Genomic DNA, 19,599 nt, shown 5'->3' with positions numbered 1-19,599 from the left:
AGGAAAACAATCTTTTCCTTATCTCCTTTCTCTAAGTTTCTCATCCTCTTTTGGTTTCCTCTTCTCAGTTTTCCTTAATGACTGTTACTCGGTAATTACTTATTGTTTCCCTTTATGAGTTGTAATTGGTGTTCTAAGTGGTTATAAATATATTAGTGTTGTGTTGGATAATTAGGTGTTGTTCCAATGAACTTGGAGGTGCAAACTCAAAACGAAAATCAAAACCAAACTGCAACAATATGCAACTCGGGAAATGAATCCGAGAAAAAGAAACAGAAACAAAATTACGAAATGCAAATCCATGAACCATAAACGAATTAAAAAAAAAAAAAAAACCAATTCAAACTGAGGAAACGACATATAAGAGGATAAATAATATGCATTCTCTTGCTATAAATCAAGCTCATAACTCAAAACTATATACAATATCTACAGGAAATATACTTGAATTAGTTGCGTGACTCTGTAGCTGAAATGACAATAGTTGAGTGACCGTGAAACAACAATAATTGAGTTACTTTGTAGGTAAAATGTAAAAAGTTGAGTGACTTTTTTGTTACAAAACAAAATTGAGTGACTTTCTTAGATAATAACCATTAGTTAAGCGACTTTTATATTACAAAAAAAAGTTGAATAACTTTCTGAAGTAAAATCTGTTAATTGAGTTTCTGACTCATAAATTAACTCTCTCTCTCTCTCTCTCTCTCTCTCTCTCTCTCTCTCTCTATATATATATATATATATATATATATATATATATATATATATATATATATATATATATATATATATATGATATCAATAGATTGGTTAAATAATTACCAGAAATTAGAGAATTTTGATGGGGAGTCTGGTAAGGGAATTAGTAGCAAGCAAGTTGTGGGTTGCGATACCCCAATTTTACTTTAAAATTAAACTTGGTAAATACTTAACCGCACTTGTTTACACTAAATCAATTCAGTTACTATGGTTAGTGAATATATATATATAATTAATCATGATTAAGCAAAGTTGTATATGCACAAACACCTCATACATCATTGGATTGGTGTAAATACGTGTGTAAACTTTTACCGAGTGAAAGGAGGGACTTGGAGAGATAATATTTGATCGTAGGTTCTTAACAAATTGCATTTTATGGGTAAGATATGCAATTGAGTTTTGAGTGACTTCATCGTAAAAGTAATTTATAGAAACAAATAAAATAAAAAAAATTATATTGAGAAACTTCTTTTTCTACCCTTAAATTAGAAATTTTGATTTGAGACTTAAAAATAGAATCCACTTTGATAGTGAGCAATAAAATCCTCCGCAATGAGCCTTCTACGAACATGAATTTAGATTAATCGGAAATAGGGAGCACTTACCACACGTCAGGCAAAATAAGGAGCACTGAAACCCCCTTAGTAGGCTTATTACGATGCGAATTCGAATTAATCGGGTCAGTAAGTTCAGAACATGAGAGATAGTTAAACAAAAAACAATAGTTGGGCAGTATTATGACATTCAATATGCTCATTCCAAATTTTTACTCAGTGCCCACTCCAGCTCTCCCTAGAAATGTGACACCGTTTGCTTCCTTTGTGAATCAACAAAGCATTAAAATAGCAGAACAAATAAGGATATCCTGTATGCCATTTTAAAAATCAGGATCACTAATTATATGTCAAAACATAATCATCGTGTTTTCTTGTTACAACCCCATCTCAGGAAAAACATCAAGATGTTGGAATCAGCAAAAAAGATGGTTGGAACTTGGAACCTAAAGCTTCAGGACAAGGCCAATGGGGCTGTGATCACTGCCATCAACACCTGGCAGAAGTACGAGTCGTGCACCTTGTCAGCAATGCATTCCGAGACAAGGAAGTAGTCGAGCCGCCATCCTGCCATTTTATACCCCAGGTGGAAAAAATATCATAAGAGAAAGATCACAGCGTATAAATTCTATGCCAAACTATCTGAAAAAACTTCCTTAAAATAGCAAATGACATTGGACAAAGAATGTGATGTTGGAATTATCTTATGAAGTAACAAATATGATAGTCCACGAGACATTGAAGGGATAAGATGTTGGACGATTAGCATAAACAGGTCAATATGTAAAAAGAGAGTTCACACTCAAAAGTTGGACTTTTACAATCACCGCTGTCTAAAGGGCAATGTTGTCATTTCACTAGACAGTAAAACACAAAATGAAACACGCGAAAATATCTAATTTTAGGGGCTATGGAAAAGAAGAGTACATCAAGAAGCACAAACTGAGGCATATTTCAGGTTTTCTTAATTTGTCATAATAAGAACAGCCCGAGGAAGCAGAGGACAAGTTAACAGCATCATAATAGAATAAATGTTTAAATACCTTTATTAGTTTTGCGTCCACCATGGCGGTAACCCCAGTAAGTATAACCAACGACACCAGGATGCTGCTTCCTGAATGTATCTACAAACCCCTTGTCTAGGAAGTTCGTTTCAAAGGACTGTCTTTCTTCTTCAGTAAAGCCTGCACTTCTTTTATTTCCCTAAGCAAATGAAGGGAAAAAAAAAAAAACAGAAACGATGAATCAGAATGATATCAAAACTAAAATGCACCTTCAGTAAGCTAAACTAACAACTGAAGACAATGCTAAAATCAACAAGGAAACAGCAAGTTACGAAGTCAAATCATTCTGTTAGCAATCATAATTTCCAATACTTGATTTGTATTCTTTAACCAGTGAAATAACACTTCCAATAGATGAAGGGAGCAAACAAGTTCCCGTGGTGCTAGGTCAGTAGGCTTTGCAAAATTGATACTCCCTCAGTCTCAATTTAGTTCACTTTTTGCTTACTAAGGTTAATTCAACCGACTTTCGAGCAAAATTGTACTTTCTTTTAGGAATTCAGAAGCTACACCAAGAAGGACTAAAAGATGCATATAAACATCAGGAAATAATACATTTAAATTAAAGTGCAATCACCGACCACTCAGTTTGACTCCAACAAAGGAAAAAGTGACAACTATTTCTGGATACGAGAAACATTATATTGCCACTATCAAGCAAATCTTCTCCACTTGCTTCTAGAATGTTTCCTGCTAAAACTCTAAATCCTGAATCATAAATCAGAGGTCCTTGGTGATTTTACTATTCCATGTTTCATCTTTCAAAGAATATTTTGACCTGTATACCGTAATTGCATAAGCTTTCGTTTATGTTCGATTCCAATGCTATTCCTAAGGATAGATGCTAAGACAATCACCTCAAAAAGTTAGTAACTTAATTGTAGTATCGTTTCAATCTGCTCTAATGCTCGCTCACTCATAGCTTTATTTTGTTCTCTTGGGGTCAATACTGATGCTACTTTGTATCTTCTCTTACAACTATATATTAAGAGTCACTTAGCGCCATCTATCATTCACATAAGCATAAACTGCTTCTGCATCATTTACATGATAGAACGTGACAGTAAAATACTTACAGCAGGATTATAAATATCTATCTCCTCGTGAGTGCAATTTAGATCACCTATCAAAACAACAGGCTTCGACTTTTCTAGCTCCTGCAAAGCCACAGAAGAATAAAAATACAATGAAGATAAGACGTCAACAAACCAAAATAGAAATCTCCAGGACAGAATAAACAAGATACACCCAAAACAAATACGAAAGGAAAAAATCCACAATTTTTTGACGACCATGAAAAATAGCAGCAAAATAAGAACAAATAGTGCTTGAAGACAAAAGTGGAAGTATCCCTAGCTGGATTCAGTGAATGAAGGCTAAATGGCTTGATGATTTTGACTTGATGAGATTCAAGATGCCTATCTGAAAATGAAAACTTGAAAAGAACGTAACCTCGAAAATTGAGGTACCTGTAGACAAATGATACATGGTGCATAAGACGTCAGTAAAGAAAATAACACTTACTTTCATCTGATTGCCAAGAGAAGGATCCCATTCTGTAATTCTGTACGTCTGGTAAAGGGGTAAGAGGAAATGCATAACATAACAAATACAAAGAAGAGATATAGACGTAGCGAACTACCAATCATCGTAGTCCATCACCAGAATTTGGAACATATCTACACAGTAAATCAAAGTTATAAAATTCCACCGTGACAAGCCGTCCTTCAGTACCATGATCAGGTATACCGTGACCATAGCTGATAGAAAGTGGTTTAATCTGTCAAAGAGGAAAACAAAAGGATAATACTAGTTAAATACCAAAGAAACCAAAACCAATTCAAGGAAAGAAAACCTCAATCTTCTTCCTTCTACTCTATAAGTAACAAATATTTCTCAGAGACTAAAGTAAGGCACCCAATGGAGGGCTTGACATAAAATCAGATATCATAAGGGAAAAACAAGCTCAAATAAAGAAGATTAACTGCACAGACCATTTAAAGATCTTCATGCACAAAGAAATACCCGCAGATGAAGAAAGTGTACATTTATTATGAGTCATGGCAGTAGCTAATTTTCGCGGTACTTTCTTTCCTCCGACAAGGTCCATGTGGCACAATGAGTCGTTTACTCAACACCTCATCAACAATAGATTATAAGGTCCAAAATAAACTTTACTCGCTAATAAAAATACAGTCATCCCCTTCATTGTCCTTAGACAGAGAAAAGGAACACATTGCATTACTCTCTGACCGGATTGCTAAGTAAAACAAATGATTTACTGTTAAACAACGACGACAACAACTACACTCCTCCAAGCTAGTCCGAATCAGCTATTATAAATTGCTCGGCTTAGACCAGTTTCATTTCAATACTCTAAAAGTAGAATTTCTCCATATCTTCTATGAAGTACATATCTCTAAATAAATCAAAAAAATTCTCCTAGCAAACACTGGTCCTAATGTAACAAACTAACATGTCTAGACCTTAACCCAACTAGTTCCCCATATTTATGTGTGTGTGTGTATATATAGCTTCCCTTGCATTTTCCTTTTGCTAAGTCTACATAGCTTCCAAGAGATAGTAGGTCTATGCAGGAATTTTCTTCAATGTGATTTTAAGTCGACCCTTTTCCCCTCTAACTTCTTCAACTCAGGTTTTACACTTATGGACCGGTGTATTTGGAAGTCTATGTTCAGTGCATGCATGGTGGAGTAAGATAATTTGACCGGTGTATGAAGAAGAAAAACTGAATGAAAAATAAAATAAAAAAAGAAAATGGGAAGAAGACGGAAGGGCAAAGGATCATACCCTTGAGATGATTGCAGTACCAGAATACCCAAGCTTAGAGACGCTGCATGTCCAAATTCTCATAGCCGTGGAGACTTTCTTTGATCGCTTCAACGTCTTTTTCCTGCTTCAAAGAATCAGATGTGAAATTAGCCCAGACAGCACAAATATTTGTATGGAAGGGAAAAAATCTCTAGTTGTCACATAGGAATTTACGGAGTATTCATAAACCATCACTGATGACATAAACTCATTGATGGCTGTAAGCAGTTTAGTTCTAAACTATACTAGAAAGCAAGTTTCCATCTTTTTTCAAAGTATACCAATAACTAGAGTTTGTAGAACTTAGTTTAAAAACAAAATCATAAAAGAAAACCTCCAGTTTCTGTTGCAGTCTCGACAATCTAGAATCTGAGAACTCAGTCCGCCTTAAGTTTGAAAAATTGTGTCAACTAGGAAGCAAGTAACCTTAAGGAACTTATGATTACACACACACATACATTAATATGAGTGTGTGAGGATATACATGAATATGAGTTTGTAGGTGTGGTAGAAAAAGAAAAACAATTTCTTTCGCCGAGAAATTAAGAGGAAATATGTAATGAGACATAACTGCCTTCAGGGTATTGACCATGCTGCTGTTACACGCAAGTTTTATTGTTGTTCGAAAGACGAAGACCATAATTTTGATAAGTGAAGTATCGTCTGCATCCCAAGTTGTTTACAAAGATCTCAATACGTTGTAAGGTTGATGAGTAAGATAAAGAGTTGTCATATCGCATGCAGAAATTTGAAGGACACACTCCAGAATGTCCAAACATCATAAGAAATTTACATCTTGTCATATCGCATGCAGAAATTTGAAGGACGCACTCCAGAATGTCCAAACATCATAAGAAATTTACGTCTTGTCATATCGCATGCAGAAATTTGAAGGACGCACTCCAGAATGTCCAAACATCATAAGAAATTTACGTCTTTACCATTTCCCTTCCTTTCATCCACTCCAATAATCTAAGAACCGAGAAAGATAGGGTACCAACTCCATGCCTGAAATTTTGAAATGTGTGTTACTTATGTAGATAACATGCATTAAAACATCAATTTGATCTCTATAAGCAGAAAAGAGATAAAATGGGAGTTTGCCTGTAGCTTAGTCTCCTGTGGGCATAGTACATCAAAATCTTCCCTATCAGCAAGCAGCTGTATGCAAAGATTCTTTGACTTCAGTGGAGCCCTCAAACCATTGACATTCCAAGACAATAACTTAACATGTTTTGTATCCTTAGAAAGAGGAGGTGACCTCATTGTTTTAGGATTGCATACAATCCACCCATCCTTGGGCTTCTTGTGAGCGAAAATAGTCCAAGGTTCATCTTGATGAAAGATCAACGCCCTCAGAAACTTTTCTCTTTGCTCGTACATTTTTCTTTCCTATAAAATTATTCATCATTTAATTCGCTGTCACAGAAAAGCCAAGATGTACAGTAAGTCAAGTGCGAAATAACCAGACAAAACGAAAAATACCAAATCACCTTTGATGTCATTAGATTCAATCAAAAGTTCTTCGGTAATTTCAGCTTTTTTGACAATAATGTCAACACAGGTATCCTTGGTGTGGCCTTTTTTCACTCGTTTTTTTTCGTCTGCCTAGCAACCTCTGATGCAACGACGTCGCTTTGGTCACGATTCTTACTTGACACTTTTCTAGACTTCTTTTTTGAAGTGTTATCTGCTACTCCTACACTCTCCTCAGATGATACTTGATCCTCCTGTGCCACAGATCCATTGCCTGCATCTATAGCAGAAAGTTACAGTTTAAGAGTATCTCTCTGTTACATTTTGGATTTTTGAAAAGTCACAAAATAATACTGAAAATTTTGGTACCCAAGTTGCATACTTTATTCATCTGTAGGGGTACAAATTTATAGTAGAAACAAACAAACAAACTAGCTATCTGATCCCTTGATTCTAGCAGATTTGATAATCAAGGGATGATTTTATTTGATCTAATTTCCTAAAACATCCAATAGCATATCAGATCTGATTTTATCAGATCAATTAAGATATTACAAAATCAGGTATGATCATAATCAATTGATCTGATAAAATCAGATCTGATCATAATCAGATATTCACAAATCAACATTCCCCCTCAAGTTGGCATGTAAATATCTGTCATGCCTAACTTGCTTACAAGAATTTCAAATTTTGGTTTAAAGAGTCCTTTTGTGAAAACATCCGCAATCTGCTTATTTGTTGGGACAAAAGGCATGCACACACTTCCTTCTTCAATCTTCTCTTTTATGAAGTGCCTATCCACTTCAACATGCTTTGTTCTATCATGTTGAACTGGATTGTGAGCAATACTTATGGCGGCTTTGTTGTCACAGTACAACTTCATTGGTAGAGCAAATGGTTTTTTAGATCTTCCATCATCTTCTTGAGCCAAATCATCTCACAGATCCCATGAGCCATAGATCGGTTTTCAGCTTCGGCACTGCTACGGGCTACGACATTCTGCTTTTTACTCCTCCAAGTCACGAGATTTCCCCAGATAAATGTACAATATCCAGACGTAGACCTCCTGTCAGTAGTAGAACCTGCCCAATCCGCATTTGTAAAGCTTTCAATGCTCCTTTGTTGGTTTTTTTTGAAAAATAACCCTTTCCCCGGTGAACTTTTCAGATATCTTAGAATCCTATAGACCGTGCATGAATTGACTGACTAAGCTTACAGCAAAAGCTATATCCGGCCGAGTGTGTGACAAGTAGATCAACTTTCCCACTAGTCTCTGATATTGACATTGGTCAATTAAATTTCCTTCTTTGTATCCGAATTTTATATTCGGATCAATAGGTGTTTCAGCTGGACGACAACCACTCATCCCTGTCTCGCTCAAAAGATCTAGCACATACTTCCTTTGTGACACCATAATGCCTTCTTTTGATCTCGCTACTTCCATGCCAAGAAAATATTTCAATTGGCCCAAATCTTTGATCTCAAACTCCGTGGCCAACTGATTTTTTAAATTTTTCATTTCTGACAAGTCATCTCCTGTAAGTATGATATCATCAACATACACTATTAGGATAGTTGTCTTTCCCTCAAGTGAATGTCGAATGAACATGGTATGATCTGCTTGCCCTTGAGTGTATCCTTGTTTTTTCACAAACTGAGTAAACCTCTCAAACCAAGCTCTTGGAGATTGTTTGAGCCCGTAGAGAGATTTTTTTAGCTTGCACACTCTAGGTCCATACCTTTCTTCAAAACCCGGGGGAGGATCCATGTAGACTTCTTCGTCGAGTTTTCCATTCAAGAATGCATTCTTCACATCTAGTTGTTGAAGTGGCCAATCAAGGTTGGCAGCAATGGTTAGAAGAACCCTGATTGAGTTCAACTTGGCAACTGGAGCAAATGTTTCGAGATAGTCAATCCCGTAGGTTTGAGTGAACCCTTTTGCTACCAGACGTGCCTTATACCTCTCTAGGGACCCATCTGATTTAAACTTGATAGTGAACACCCACTTGCAGCCCACTGTTTTCTTTCCGCGTGGTAGTTCCGCCATTTCCCAGGCTTCATTTCTATCAAGAGCGTTCATCTCCTCTAGAATTGCCTCCTTCCATTCGGGAACTTTCAAAGCATCCTACACATTTCTCGGTATCTCCATTCCAGATAATTGAGAAAGAAAAGCTACATAGGAAGGGGACAAGTTTCTATATGACACAAAATTTGACATGGGATGGTTGGTGGCTTTTCTTACCCCTTTACGTTTGGCAATCGGAAGATCAAGGTCTAAAGTAACAAGGGGTAAATCAGAGTTAGGTTCTAGAGAATTACCTTGTATCTCAGTGAGATCTTGCGGGCTGGACGTTTGGTTCTGATGAGAGTCTTTAATCTCTTTTTCTTGGTTCCGGTTTCTCCTCGAGTAAACTTGTAATTCCCTTGTTTGTTCCCTGTTCTTATCATTAATTGTATCATGAAAAGGCTCTATTGACTCAGTTTTTTCATTTTCATTATTTAAGTTGTGATCTCTTACCTTCTCATGGTTGTTATTACCAAAAGTACTATTTCCAATGTCTATGATAAAACCCGGGTCATTTTGTTTGTCACACATGAGGTCAAGAGGTTCCTTATTATCCCTCGAATCTTCACTATGTTTCTCCCCCTGAAGATGAGTTCCAAAAAACAATTGAGATTCAAAAAAAGTGACATCCATTGTGACAATGATCTTCCTAGAATTTGGGTCATAACACTTGTATCCCTTTTGACTAGGAGCATAGCCAACAAAAACACATTTTTTAGCACGCGGATCAAGTTTACTCCTATTATGATCATGAACATGAACAAATGCACTACACCCAAAAACTCTCAAAGCTAGATCAGCAGTCAATCTAGAAGCAGGAAAGTATGTCTTGAACATACTGAAAGGGGTTTTAAAATCTAGAACACGGGAAGGCATCCTATTAATAAGATAGGTGGCTGTCAAAATAGCTTCTCCCCAAAGAAATTTAGGGACTCCACTTGTGAATAATAAGGCTCTGGTTACTTCCATAAGATGCCTATTTTTTCTCTCGGCTATTCCATTTTGCTGGGGTGTATCAGGACAAGAACTTTGGTGTACTATTCCCTTGGAAGTGAAAAAATTGCCTAGCTGGTCATTAAAAAACTCTCTCCCATTATCACTCCGAAATATTTGAATCTTCTCATTAAATTGTGTCTCAACCATAACATAAAAAGCCTCAAACATATGTTTTACTTCCCTTTTGTCTTTCAATAGGTACACCCAACTTAGTCTAGTGTGATCATCTATGAAACTCACAAACCACCTTCTTCCATTTACAGTTGCTACCCTAGAAGGTCCCCAAACATCGCTATGGATTAACTTGAAGGGTTTTGTGGCATGGTATTTTTGGGAAGAAAAAGATGAGCGTCGGTGTTTAGCCATTTCACAAAATTCACACTGGAAAGAAGATGGACTTTTATTCATAAATAACTGAGGTAACAAGAGTTTCAAATAATGAAAACTGGGATGACCAAGTCTATAGTGCCATAACATGACTTTATTATCAACTAGAACCGAATTCAAACAAGTTAAACTAAAATTTGCTGATTTGTCACCATCTTCAAGAAAATAGAGACCTTCAGACTCTCTAGCATTGCCAATCGTCCTCCCCGAGACCTTGTCCTGAAATACACATGAAGTAGAGTCAAATATAGCACGACAATTAAGGTTTCGAGTCAATTTGCTGATGGACACCAGATTGCAAGACAATTTTGGAACATGAAGGACATCAAAAAGAGTCAAATGAGGGGTTAATTTGATTGTCCCTTTTCCAGCAATTGCTGAGAAGGAACCATCAGCAACTCTGACTTTTTTATTTCCTGCAGAAGGAGTGTAAGTCGAGAAAAAATGGGAATTCCATGTCATGTGATCACTAGCCCCTGAATCTATAATCCAAAAACTCACACCTGTTGAATTTGTACTCATAAAAACAGATGGTACAATACCTGTTTGGGAAAAAGAACAAGTGGGAGTGGAAGGATCGAGTTTACTGGTTTGGAGCTGAGATTGGAGAAGTTTGTGCAGTAGCTCTAATTGCTCCTTGGTGAATGGTGGCACTTCTAGAGAAGGTTGCAGCCCTGATTCTTCGCTGGAACTCTGAAAGGCCTAGCTGCCACGGTTGTCTGCCCCCTTTTTCTTCCAGTTAGGTGGTTTCCCATGGATTTTCCAGCAGGTCTCACGAGTGTGCCAGTATTTTTTGCAAAGATCACACCACGGCTTCTTTTTCTTGTCATTTTCATTTTTCGCAGTAACTAGAGCAGAGGAATCTATATTTTTTCCTTCCAGATTAGACTCTAATTTTAGCATAACATTCCTCTTTGTTTCTTCTCGCCTAATCTCAGAAAAAGTTTCCCTCAAAGTTGGCAGTGGGTTTTTTCCAAGAATTCGTGAACGAAGTTCATCAAATTCTTGGTTCAATCCTGCTAGAAATAGATATACCCTCTCATTTTCTTCTTTTTTCATTGCTTTTACACTATCCTTAGGACACTCCCATTCATCATTATAGCATTGATCTAATTCTTGCCATAAGGAAACCATCTCATTATAGTAAATAGTAACACCCCTCTCCCCCTGCCTAGCTTTCCACAGTTTAATTTTTAATTCAAAAATCTGAGAAGCATTTTCTACGTCAGAATAAGTCTCTCTAACAGCCTCCCAAACATCCCTAGCAGTGGGAAGAAACAAATATGGTTTACCTATGGCAGCTTCCATGGAGTTCAGTAGCCAAGCAATTACCATTGAGTTTTCTGATCTCCAGGCATTCATTTTTAGGTCTCCTGGTTCAGGTTTTTTTGTCTCTCCAGTTAGGTGCCCAAGTTTTCCTCGACCATCAATTGCCAAACGAACAGACTGCGCCCATTCCAAATAATTCTTGCCATTCAGCTTGTGAGAAGTAAGCTGAAAAGACAAATGAGAGGAATCTCCGCCTTGGTTCATAGTTGTCTCGGTCGGAACTTTGTTAACAGAATTCTCAGCTTCTGTTGATGCTGCTGGGTGACGTTGCCCAGTAAATGTTGTTTTAGTCATGAACAACACAAGAATAAAGTTGCTCTGATACCATGAAAATTTTGGTACCCAAGTTGCATACTTTATTCATCTGTAGGGGTACAAATTTATAGTAGAAACAAACAAACAAACTAGCTATCTGATCCCTTGATTCTAGCAGATTTGATAATCAAGGGATGATTTTATTTGATCTAATTTCCTAAAACATCCAATAGCATATCAGATCTGATTTTATCAGATCAATTAAGATCTTACAAAATCAGGTCTGATCATAATCAATTGATCTGATAAAATCAGATCTGATCATAATCAGATATTCACAAATCAACAAATACCATGACCACCAAGATAAATACCGTTCATCAGTTTCCAAATTAAAGAAATTATTTTATGGGCTTGGTTGCAATTAGAATGAACGAAAAGATTACCGTTAATTTTGCTGTCGAGGAAAGTCTTCAAAGAAGCAACAAGCTCTTACTTAGCACCTCTTGGAAGGAATCCCAAGACTCCTAAAAAGTAAAAACACAAAACTGGCAGTCATGTCACAGAATCAAAGCGAAAGCTGCTGCAACATTGAGCAAATTTTGTCCCTTCCACACAAATCATTTATGAAGTGGAACATCACCAGAACAAAGGTTCTAGACCAACTAGTTCAAGTTCCAGATGAATCACTTAGTGCTATATGCTATAATGCTTACAGCCACTTGCTTAGTCCAAACCAGGGCCAGGACTCTTTTAGCTCTACTAAGGCAGCATATTTTTTTTCACGAAGTTCGATAATTTTACTTATTCACTACTTAAGGAAGAATTTTGTGGATCAATCTGGCAAGAGCCTGGGTAAAGCTAGAGTTATTAATGCACAAAGGCAGTACATGTTATGGCTGTCAGGTAATCATTTTCACATATATAATTAACCTATATCTAATATGAGAAAATATGACAAGAAGCTATATAGAAAAATCTTCCATGTACACATCCTGACAAGGACTAGAGGCGAATCAAGGATTTCTAATATATGATATCAATTAAGTGGGGATTGATCCTTGAACCTCAAGGTAAATAACTTGACTTTCAACCAAGTGCACCACTGAGCGTTTTGTAGCATGGGTTCCAAAAGGTAATATTAGATATATTTTATAAATTATACACATAATATACCGAGTTTAATCGGGTAATCGGGTGACAATGGGTTCACGTTACCTTTTCTTCACACCTAAATTCACCCCTTGTCAGGACGGATGGCAACCAATCATCTTTGTTTGAAACAAAAGTCCAGCCAATGTTTTCCCCCCTCATTTTCTAAGTGACTAATCCAGGCACTTCATGGACCATAGGAAATTATTTGATCAAATCTCTAAACCAAGTATAAATCGGGATTCCTTTCTCCGGAAACCAAGAAACTTAATTGCATTACTACAAACATGCAATGCAAAACCCATCTTTGTTTCCTCCATTCTCTACTCTCTTATTATTTACTAATAATAACCAAGAAATCCCCGAGGGCCAATGGTGTACCGCTCAAAACTAAGTGATAGCAAACAAACATGAATCATTTACAACATAACAGAGCATACGATGCCAAACAGTTAGCACTATAAAATAGTAGTACCTAAGTTTTACTCTGAGCTGTGCAACTGTCATTTTCTCTATTGTTTCCATATCCTCCAAAAGAATCTCCCCGCGCTTGCCACCATTTTCCTACATGTAATAATAACAATTCATTCAAACAAGAAAAGGAACATATCTTTCCTACTGAACCATCCTCCAAATGCTAAAAAAAGACATTAATTGGTCAACAAGGAACAACCTTTGAAACACCCTTATCATCTGCAATACTCAATCATTCATTTGATTTTGCAGTAGCTGATGAAGTTGAAAAGGGTCTTTTCTTTGACCCCATTATTGTCAAATTCAAAGAAACCAAAAATTGAAACTTGGGGTTTCCTAAAAATGACTCCAACACTGAGAAAAAGTATTTTTCATATTTAACTAAAGGTCTAAGTTTGAGCTCTAAAAATGAAAATCGCCTTTGATAAGAAACGCTTTACCCTTAAAGTGAAACTTCAGAAAAAGAAAAGAAAAAAAAAAACACTTATTGAAGCCACAAAAACACTTACTGAAGCCACAACCCAACCCAAAAGCCAAAAGCCACTCTACAAGAAAGACACAACCCAAAAGCCACTCCCCTTGTAGACTCCCAACAAAACTCAAGACTTGCTATTTACATGAAAAGCCTATGTAGAAACACACGTAATTTACTTCAAATAGACTAAATATCAACTCATCTAAACACAACAAATACAAAGCAAAAGGAGAATGAGAGGAAGAAAGACTGTACATGAAGTTGCAGAACCCAACAACATACAAATCGAGATGCTGTATAGTCACCATTGCAGATTTCGTCTTGCTCCTGGTCATTTTTTGGCGAGTAAACCACGTGTTGATCCCTTCCAACATTACAACACTAAGGTCCGACGAGATTAAATATTAGTTGTAGCTCTAGCTCCTACTTCAGGAAGAGATATAAGACCTGTTTCACCTTCTAAATTTTCATCTAAGAATATACTCCCATCGTCCCAATTCATGTGATGCACTTTCCTTTTGAATTTGTCCCAAAAAGAATGAAACATTTTGTATTAGAAACAAATTAACCTTCAACTTCCATTTCACATTTAGCCAGATGATTTAACGCTACACAAATAGATGTGACTTGTTTTAGACCCCAAGTTTCAAATGTCTTCAGTGGTTTCTTAACCTTCATGCCCAGTCAAACAAATCGCATAAAATGGGTAGGAGGAAGTAATATTTTTGTGAAGCATGTTCTGTTTCCCGAAACTGAAGGGGCCTTATGATCAGTTATAGATCCAAGAATTTATGTGTGGAGCTTGAAGCTGGCCATATTTTGCAGATATAGGAGATTCAACCTCGAAGATGTAAGCGGCTGCATAATCATGGAGATTTTTTTTTTTTTTTTTATTTTTTTTTATTTTTTGATAACCTGGTGTCCGAGCCAGCTTTGCGCCCATCTGGACTAATTCCTTGGGCCACTTGCTACCTCCTACCAGCACATGTACCGAGTAACTCTGTCCTCCAAGGCTTGGACAGATGAAAGAAATCACCTAATGTTTTTGACAATGTTAGGTATTGAACCTGAGACCTAATGATTCTCAACCCACTTCATTAACCACTAGTTCACACCCTTGAATGCAAAATCACGGAGATTCTTCACCAGTTGGATTGCCACCCCCAGACCAGGTCAACAAAGAATAATATCAATGGCTATTTCTATTGCACCTACACAAAATCCATGTGCCCTACTTCACCTCAACCCAACTATAGCCTGGATTTTTTCTCAATCCAATTTCATTCATCTTTACTCTAGTATGAACTGCATCGTTCCACCTACCAGATTGAGAATATAAACTTGATAATACCACATAATGAGCTGGATTTCCTTCCTCAAGTTTGACAAGATGCTTCAAAGCAACCTCTGCTATCTCGATATTAGAATGCATTTTAGATGCATCCAACAAGGCTCCCCAAACACCGCCATCTGGTTTCATACGCATTGTCTTAAGTAGATCCATAATTTCATTAAACAAGCCAGCACGTCCTAACAAGTCTACTAGACAGGCATAGTGTTCCACGTCTGGTTCAAACTGATATTTGTCACGCATGCCCTGGAATATTTTCCTTCCTTCTTCAACCAAACCTGCATGTCTGCAGGCAGACAAGACACTAAGGAAGGATATAGAATCAAATTCGATGTCTCTCTCTTCCATTAGAGAGAAAACAGAAAGAGCACGATCACCTTCCCCATGCATAGAATATGCTGTAAGTAAAGCATTCCAAGAAACACCGTCAGTGTTCTTCATCTCCTCAAATATACGCTCCGAAAGGTCAAGTTGACCACATTTGGCATACATATCGATAAGACTGTTCCCTACAAGCTTATGGGACTGAAAACCATTCTTGATTACGTAGGCATGTATATTCATGCCCTCTCTCAAGTATGTTAAATGTGACACCGCAGGCAGGATGCTCACAATTGTGACCACATTGGGCTGAAATGATTCGAATTTCATGGAATGGAACGCGGAAAGGGCTTCCTTGGCGAGTCCATTATGCATATATCCTGCAATCATTGTGTTCCAGGACACCTCATCCTTAGAGAACTCAGTTATTTTGAACATGAACTCAGCCAAAGATAATCTTCCACATTTGGCATACAGGTCAATTAGAGCGTTCTTCACATGACAGTCCGACTCAAACCCGTATCTGATAATTTGACAATGAAGGCACATGCCCAAGTGTACATCACCCAGGGAGGCACAAGCTGGAAGCACACCAACCATTGTCCCTGGGTCTGGGTATAATCCAGCTAACCTCAATTGGCAAAACATTTCTAATGCATTACAGCAGTCACCAACCTGGGCATACCCATTTATCAGAGCATTCCATGTCACTGCCTCAGTTAATGGCATCTTATTGAACATATTAAGTGCAGAACTAAACAGGTTGCACTTAGCATACATGGAAACCAAGGCAGTTCCTGTTGAAATATCAGAATCGATATTGGCTTTGATGGCATGACAATGGACACTCTTTCCTAATCTCACTGCCCTTAGCTCTGCACAGGCTGGGATTACGCTCACCAGAGTAACATTATTTGGCTGTGAATACTCATTCTGCATATCTCGAAACAGAGAGATCGCCTCTTGAGGATATCCTGATTGTGAGAAAGCAGCTATTGCTGCAGACCAAGCAACCAAATCTCTTCGCTTAATCCCCCAAAACAGATCTCTAGCTTTGTCCAATACTCCACACTTTGCATACATTGTCATTAATGAAGTAGCAATCATAACATCAGAATCAATCATTTCTTGAATTGCACATTCATGAATTTCAATCCCTCTCTCTAAATCACCCATTTCACCAGCCCCGAGCAATGCACTTACAGCTGATACTTTGCTCATTTTCAAGCCCGTCCTCTTCATGCAATCAAACAATTCCAAAACTTCACGAAAATTCCCATTATATGCATAACCTGCCATCATTGTACCCCATGAAACATCATCTTTTCCCCTTAACTCATTAAAAACTCGGTGAGCAACATCGGGATAATTACATTTTGAGTATGTATCAATCAAAGCATTATAAACAGAAACCGGAAACACTCTCCTATATACATAACCATGTATACACCTGCCTGCCCTCATATCCATTAATTTACAAACCCCAGGAAGCAAATTCAATAACGTCACCGTATTAGGACTAATTTGACAAACAAATTGCATTTCCTTAAAAAGGTCAACAGCCTTAACTGGGTCTACACTCTGTGCAACCCCAGAAATCATTGCATTCCAAGCTACAACATCTCTTTTAGGCATTTTATCAAACACCTTCCTTGCACTATCCAAATCACCCATTTTGCTATACATATCAATAAGCCCAGTCCCAATAAAGACATCATTTTCAAGATCTCTTTTCACTATCTCTTCATGAATCTTGATACCATTTTCAAAATCATTCATTCCAGTACAAGCTTTTAAAACAAAAGTGAAGGTATACTTATCCGGTTTAATAGACTTATGTTCTAATATTGAAGTGTACATATATAAAGCTTCTTGATGCTGATTTGTTCTTACATATGCTCTGATCATTGAATTCCATAAAATGACAGGTGGGTTTGGTGTAAAATCGAAAAGGATACGAGAAAGATTGCATTTTTTGAAGGAAGAGTATAAATTTATGAGAAGGGTTGTTGTGGAAATGTTGAAAGTAAAGCCAGAAGTGATTATATGAGCATGAATTTGGAAAAGAGAAGTGAGGTCTTTGCAAGAAGAGAGAAGACGTTGGTGGTAAAGAATTGAGCTCATTCCTACTTCTTTATGTTTATATTTTTTTTGTGATTGAATGGAACCCTTTTTATTTGAAGAATCTGTGTTGGCGCCACTATTAGGCGTTTGGCCATGAAATCTTAATATTTATCACTTTATTTGTTTAAGTTGCTGCCCACGTGACCGGGAGTGACAGCTTAGTGCACTGTCCATTTTACTTTATTGGGAAAAAAACTTAAATATGCTATAGAATTATATAAAATGTCTCTTTTATGTCACTCATTAATAGTTGTGTCTATTTATGCGATGTTGTGACTTAAATGACTCATTCATGCCACTTACTGTTAACAGCTCAAATGGTTGTTTTAAAATACTAGGAAATATAAAAAATAAGTTGTTAATGGTAACGGGCATGAATGAGTCATTTTGGTCACAACGATAGCATAATATACCCAACTATTAATGAGTAGCATGAATGAGGCATTTCGGATAGTTCGGTGTCATATTTGAGCTTTTACCCTACTTTATTTGAAATTTTAAAGTTGGAGTTGAAGATGCCGTTGTGTTTGATTATAGTTTTGTAAAGAATATTTGATAGTTTGAACGTACTGAAAGTATAAAAGAAAAAAGTGACAACAAGATTCTAAGTGAATTTTCATTACAAACACCGATTTTCAAATAAAGTGAAAAAAAATTCAAAAAAAATGAAAATTTCTCATGGTCAATCGCTTTAGATTTGGGTCTCGAAAAGAAAAAAAAAAGGTAAGAAGTGTTGCTAACAATATTGTTTATCCTCTCCACCTATTAGACCACAATTGATCTTATTTTTTGTGTTTAAAATGTCATGCTTTCTGCCTATTAAACCTCAATTGTCCTTGACGTTAATTTTTGAATTAAATTCCTCTTCGTTCTAACAAAATTATGAAATGACTTATGTGGAGTTTTAATTGAACAGTTAGAACTAATTTAGAATAAGGTAAATACTACCTCATCGACACTGAAAAATGCATTTCCCCATACACTTATATTGAGATATTGGTCAAAAACATACTCAAAGTATCACGTTTTTGCGAGTTTCCTCCTGAATTATCAGGTGTTTGTGTTTCCTATCGGCACTATCAGCAACTATTTATGAAAACACACATGAACCATGAGTCCGGAGCCTAAAGGGTATAAAAAGACACAGTATTTACCAAAAGGGGATGACAAAAAATTAATATACCAAAAGGGGTATATCGTGGATCAGCCCACTATATACCTCAAAAAAATTTGATGGGCGGCTGAGTGTAAATATGGTAAACATAAAAGGTATCACGTAGCTGGATACAACAAGCAGCGAGAAAAAATTACCCAGCTGTAGATGGTGGAGTCTCTCTAATTGTTGCTCGCACAGCTGCGTTAAAAGAAACCAGCTTCGGTCATATCATTTTTTCGCAAACTATTTTAACAGAAACTCAAAAATTGAAGGCAATGCATAATATGTTACCAATTCTAAATTGATTCCAATCATCTTGATCGTCAAGACTACACCCTTGGTACTTTATCTTCGTGGTGAGATTAGCACCATTCGCTGTCTCGCCAACTGGAAGAAAATTTTCAAAAATAGTTGAATGTTCTATGTTCTGACTTGAGAGTGACAAATACTGCTAAAGGAACAGAATTGAAAGATGTACACTCATGTGATGTAATCATAAATACCTGGTAATATATATCGGTTGTGTTAATATAACTTGATCCACGTTATACAATATAAATTGTATAACGTGGATCATTCCACATTATACAATTTATATAATTGTATAACGTGGACTGATCCACGTTATACAATTTATATTGTATAACGTGGATCAGTCCACGTTATACAATATTTTTTTTTTTTCGTTGAATCGTGTCTGACAGGTAAAAAAAAATTTGGGTATATCGTGGGCTGATCCACGATATACCCCTTTTGGTATATTAATTTTTTGTCATCCCCTTTTGGTAAAGACCGTGTATTTTTATACCCTTTAGGCTCCGGA

The 19,599-nt window shown here is 36.7% G+C and overlaps 1 protein-coding gene and 1 pseudogene across 3 annotated transcripts; both read right to left on the bottom strand.

Annotated features, from left to right (window-relative positions):
- Positions 1-1,412: 1,412 nt before the first annotated feature.
- LOC132613499 (DNA-(apurinic or apyrimidinic site) endonuclease, chloroplastic-like) lies at positions 1,413-6,220 on the bottom strand (annotated as a pseudogene).
- Positions 6,221-6,704: 484 nt separating this feature from the next.
- LOC132613496 (pentatricopeptide repeat-containing protein At2g39620) lies at positions 6,705-18,859 on the bottom strand. 3 transcript variants are annotated; one of them, XM_060327529.1, is made up of 4 exons: positions 14,080-18,859; positions 13,351-13,439; positions 12,170-12,250; positions 6,705-6,968 (listed from the first exon to the last, which is right to left on the bottom strand). In XM_060327529.1, the coding sequence occupies exon 1, from the start codon at positions 17,618-17,620 to the stop codon at positions 15,056-15,058; it is 2,565 nt and encodes an 854-aa protein (XP_060183512.1). In that variant the 5' UTR covers positions 17,621-18,859; the 3' UTR covers positions 6,705-6,968; positions 12,170-12,250; positions 13,351-13,439; positions 14,080-15,055. The 3 variants fall into 3 exon arrangements, with proteins under 3 accessions (XP_060183512.1, XP_060183513.1, XP_060183514.1); XM_060327530.1 differs by having other exon boundaries at positions 6,705-6,962; XM_060327531.1 differs by lacking the exon at positions 12,170-12,250.
- Between the last annotated feature and the right edge of the window lie 740 nt (positions 18,860-19,599).

The sequence above is a fragment of the Lycium barbarum genome, chromosome 10 (genome assembly GCF_019175385.1).
Source record: "Lycium barbarum isolate Lr01 chromosome 10, ASM1917538v2, whole genome shotgun sequence".
Taxonomy (NCBI): Eukaryota; Viridiplantae; Streptophyta; class Magnoliopsida; order Solanales; family Solanaceae; genus Lycium; species Lycium barbarum.
Note: the sequence above shows the minus strand (reverse complement) of the source record. Positions and strands in the feature narration are given on the sequence as shown.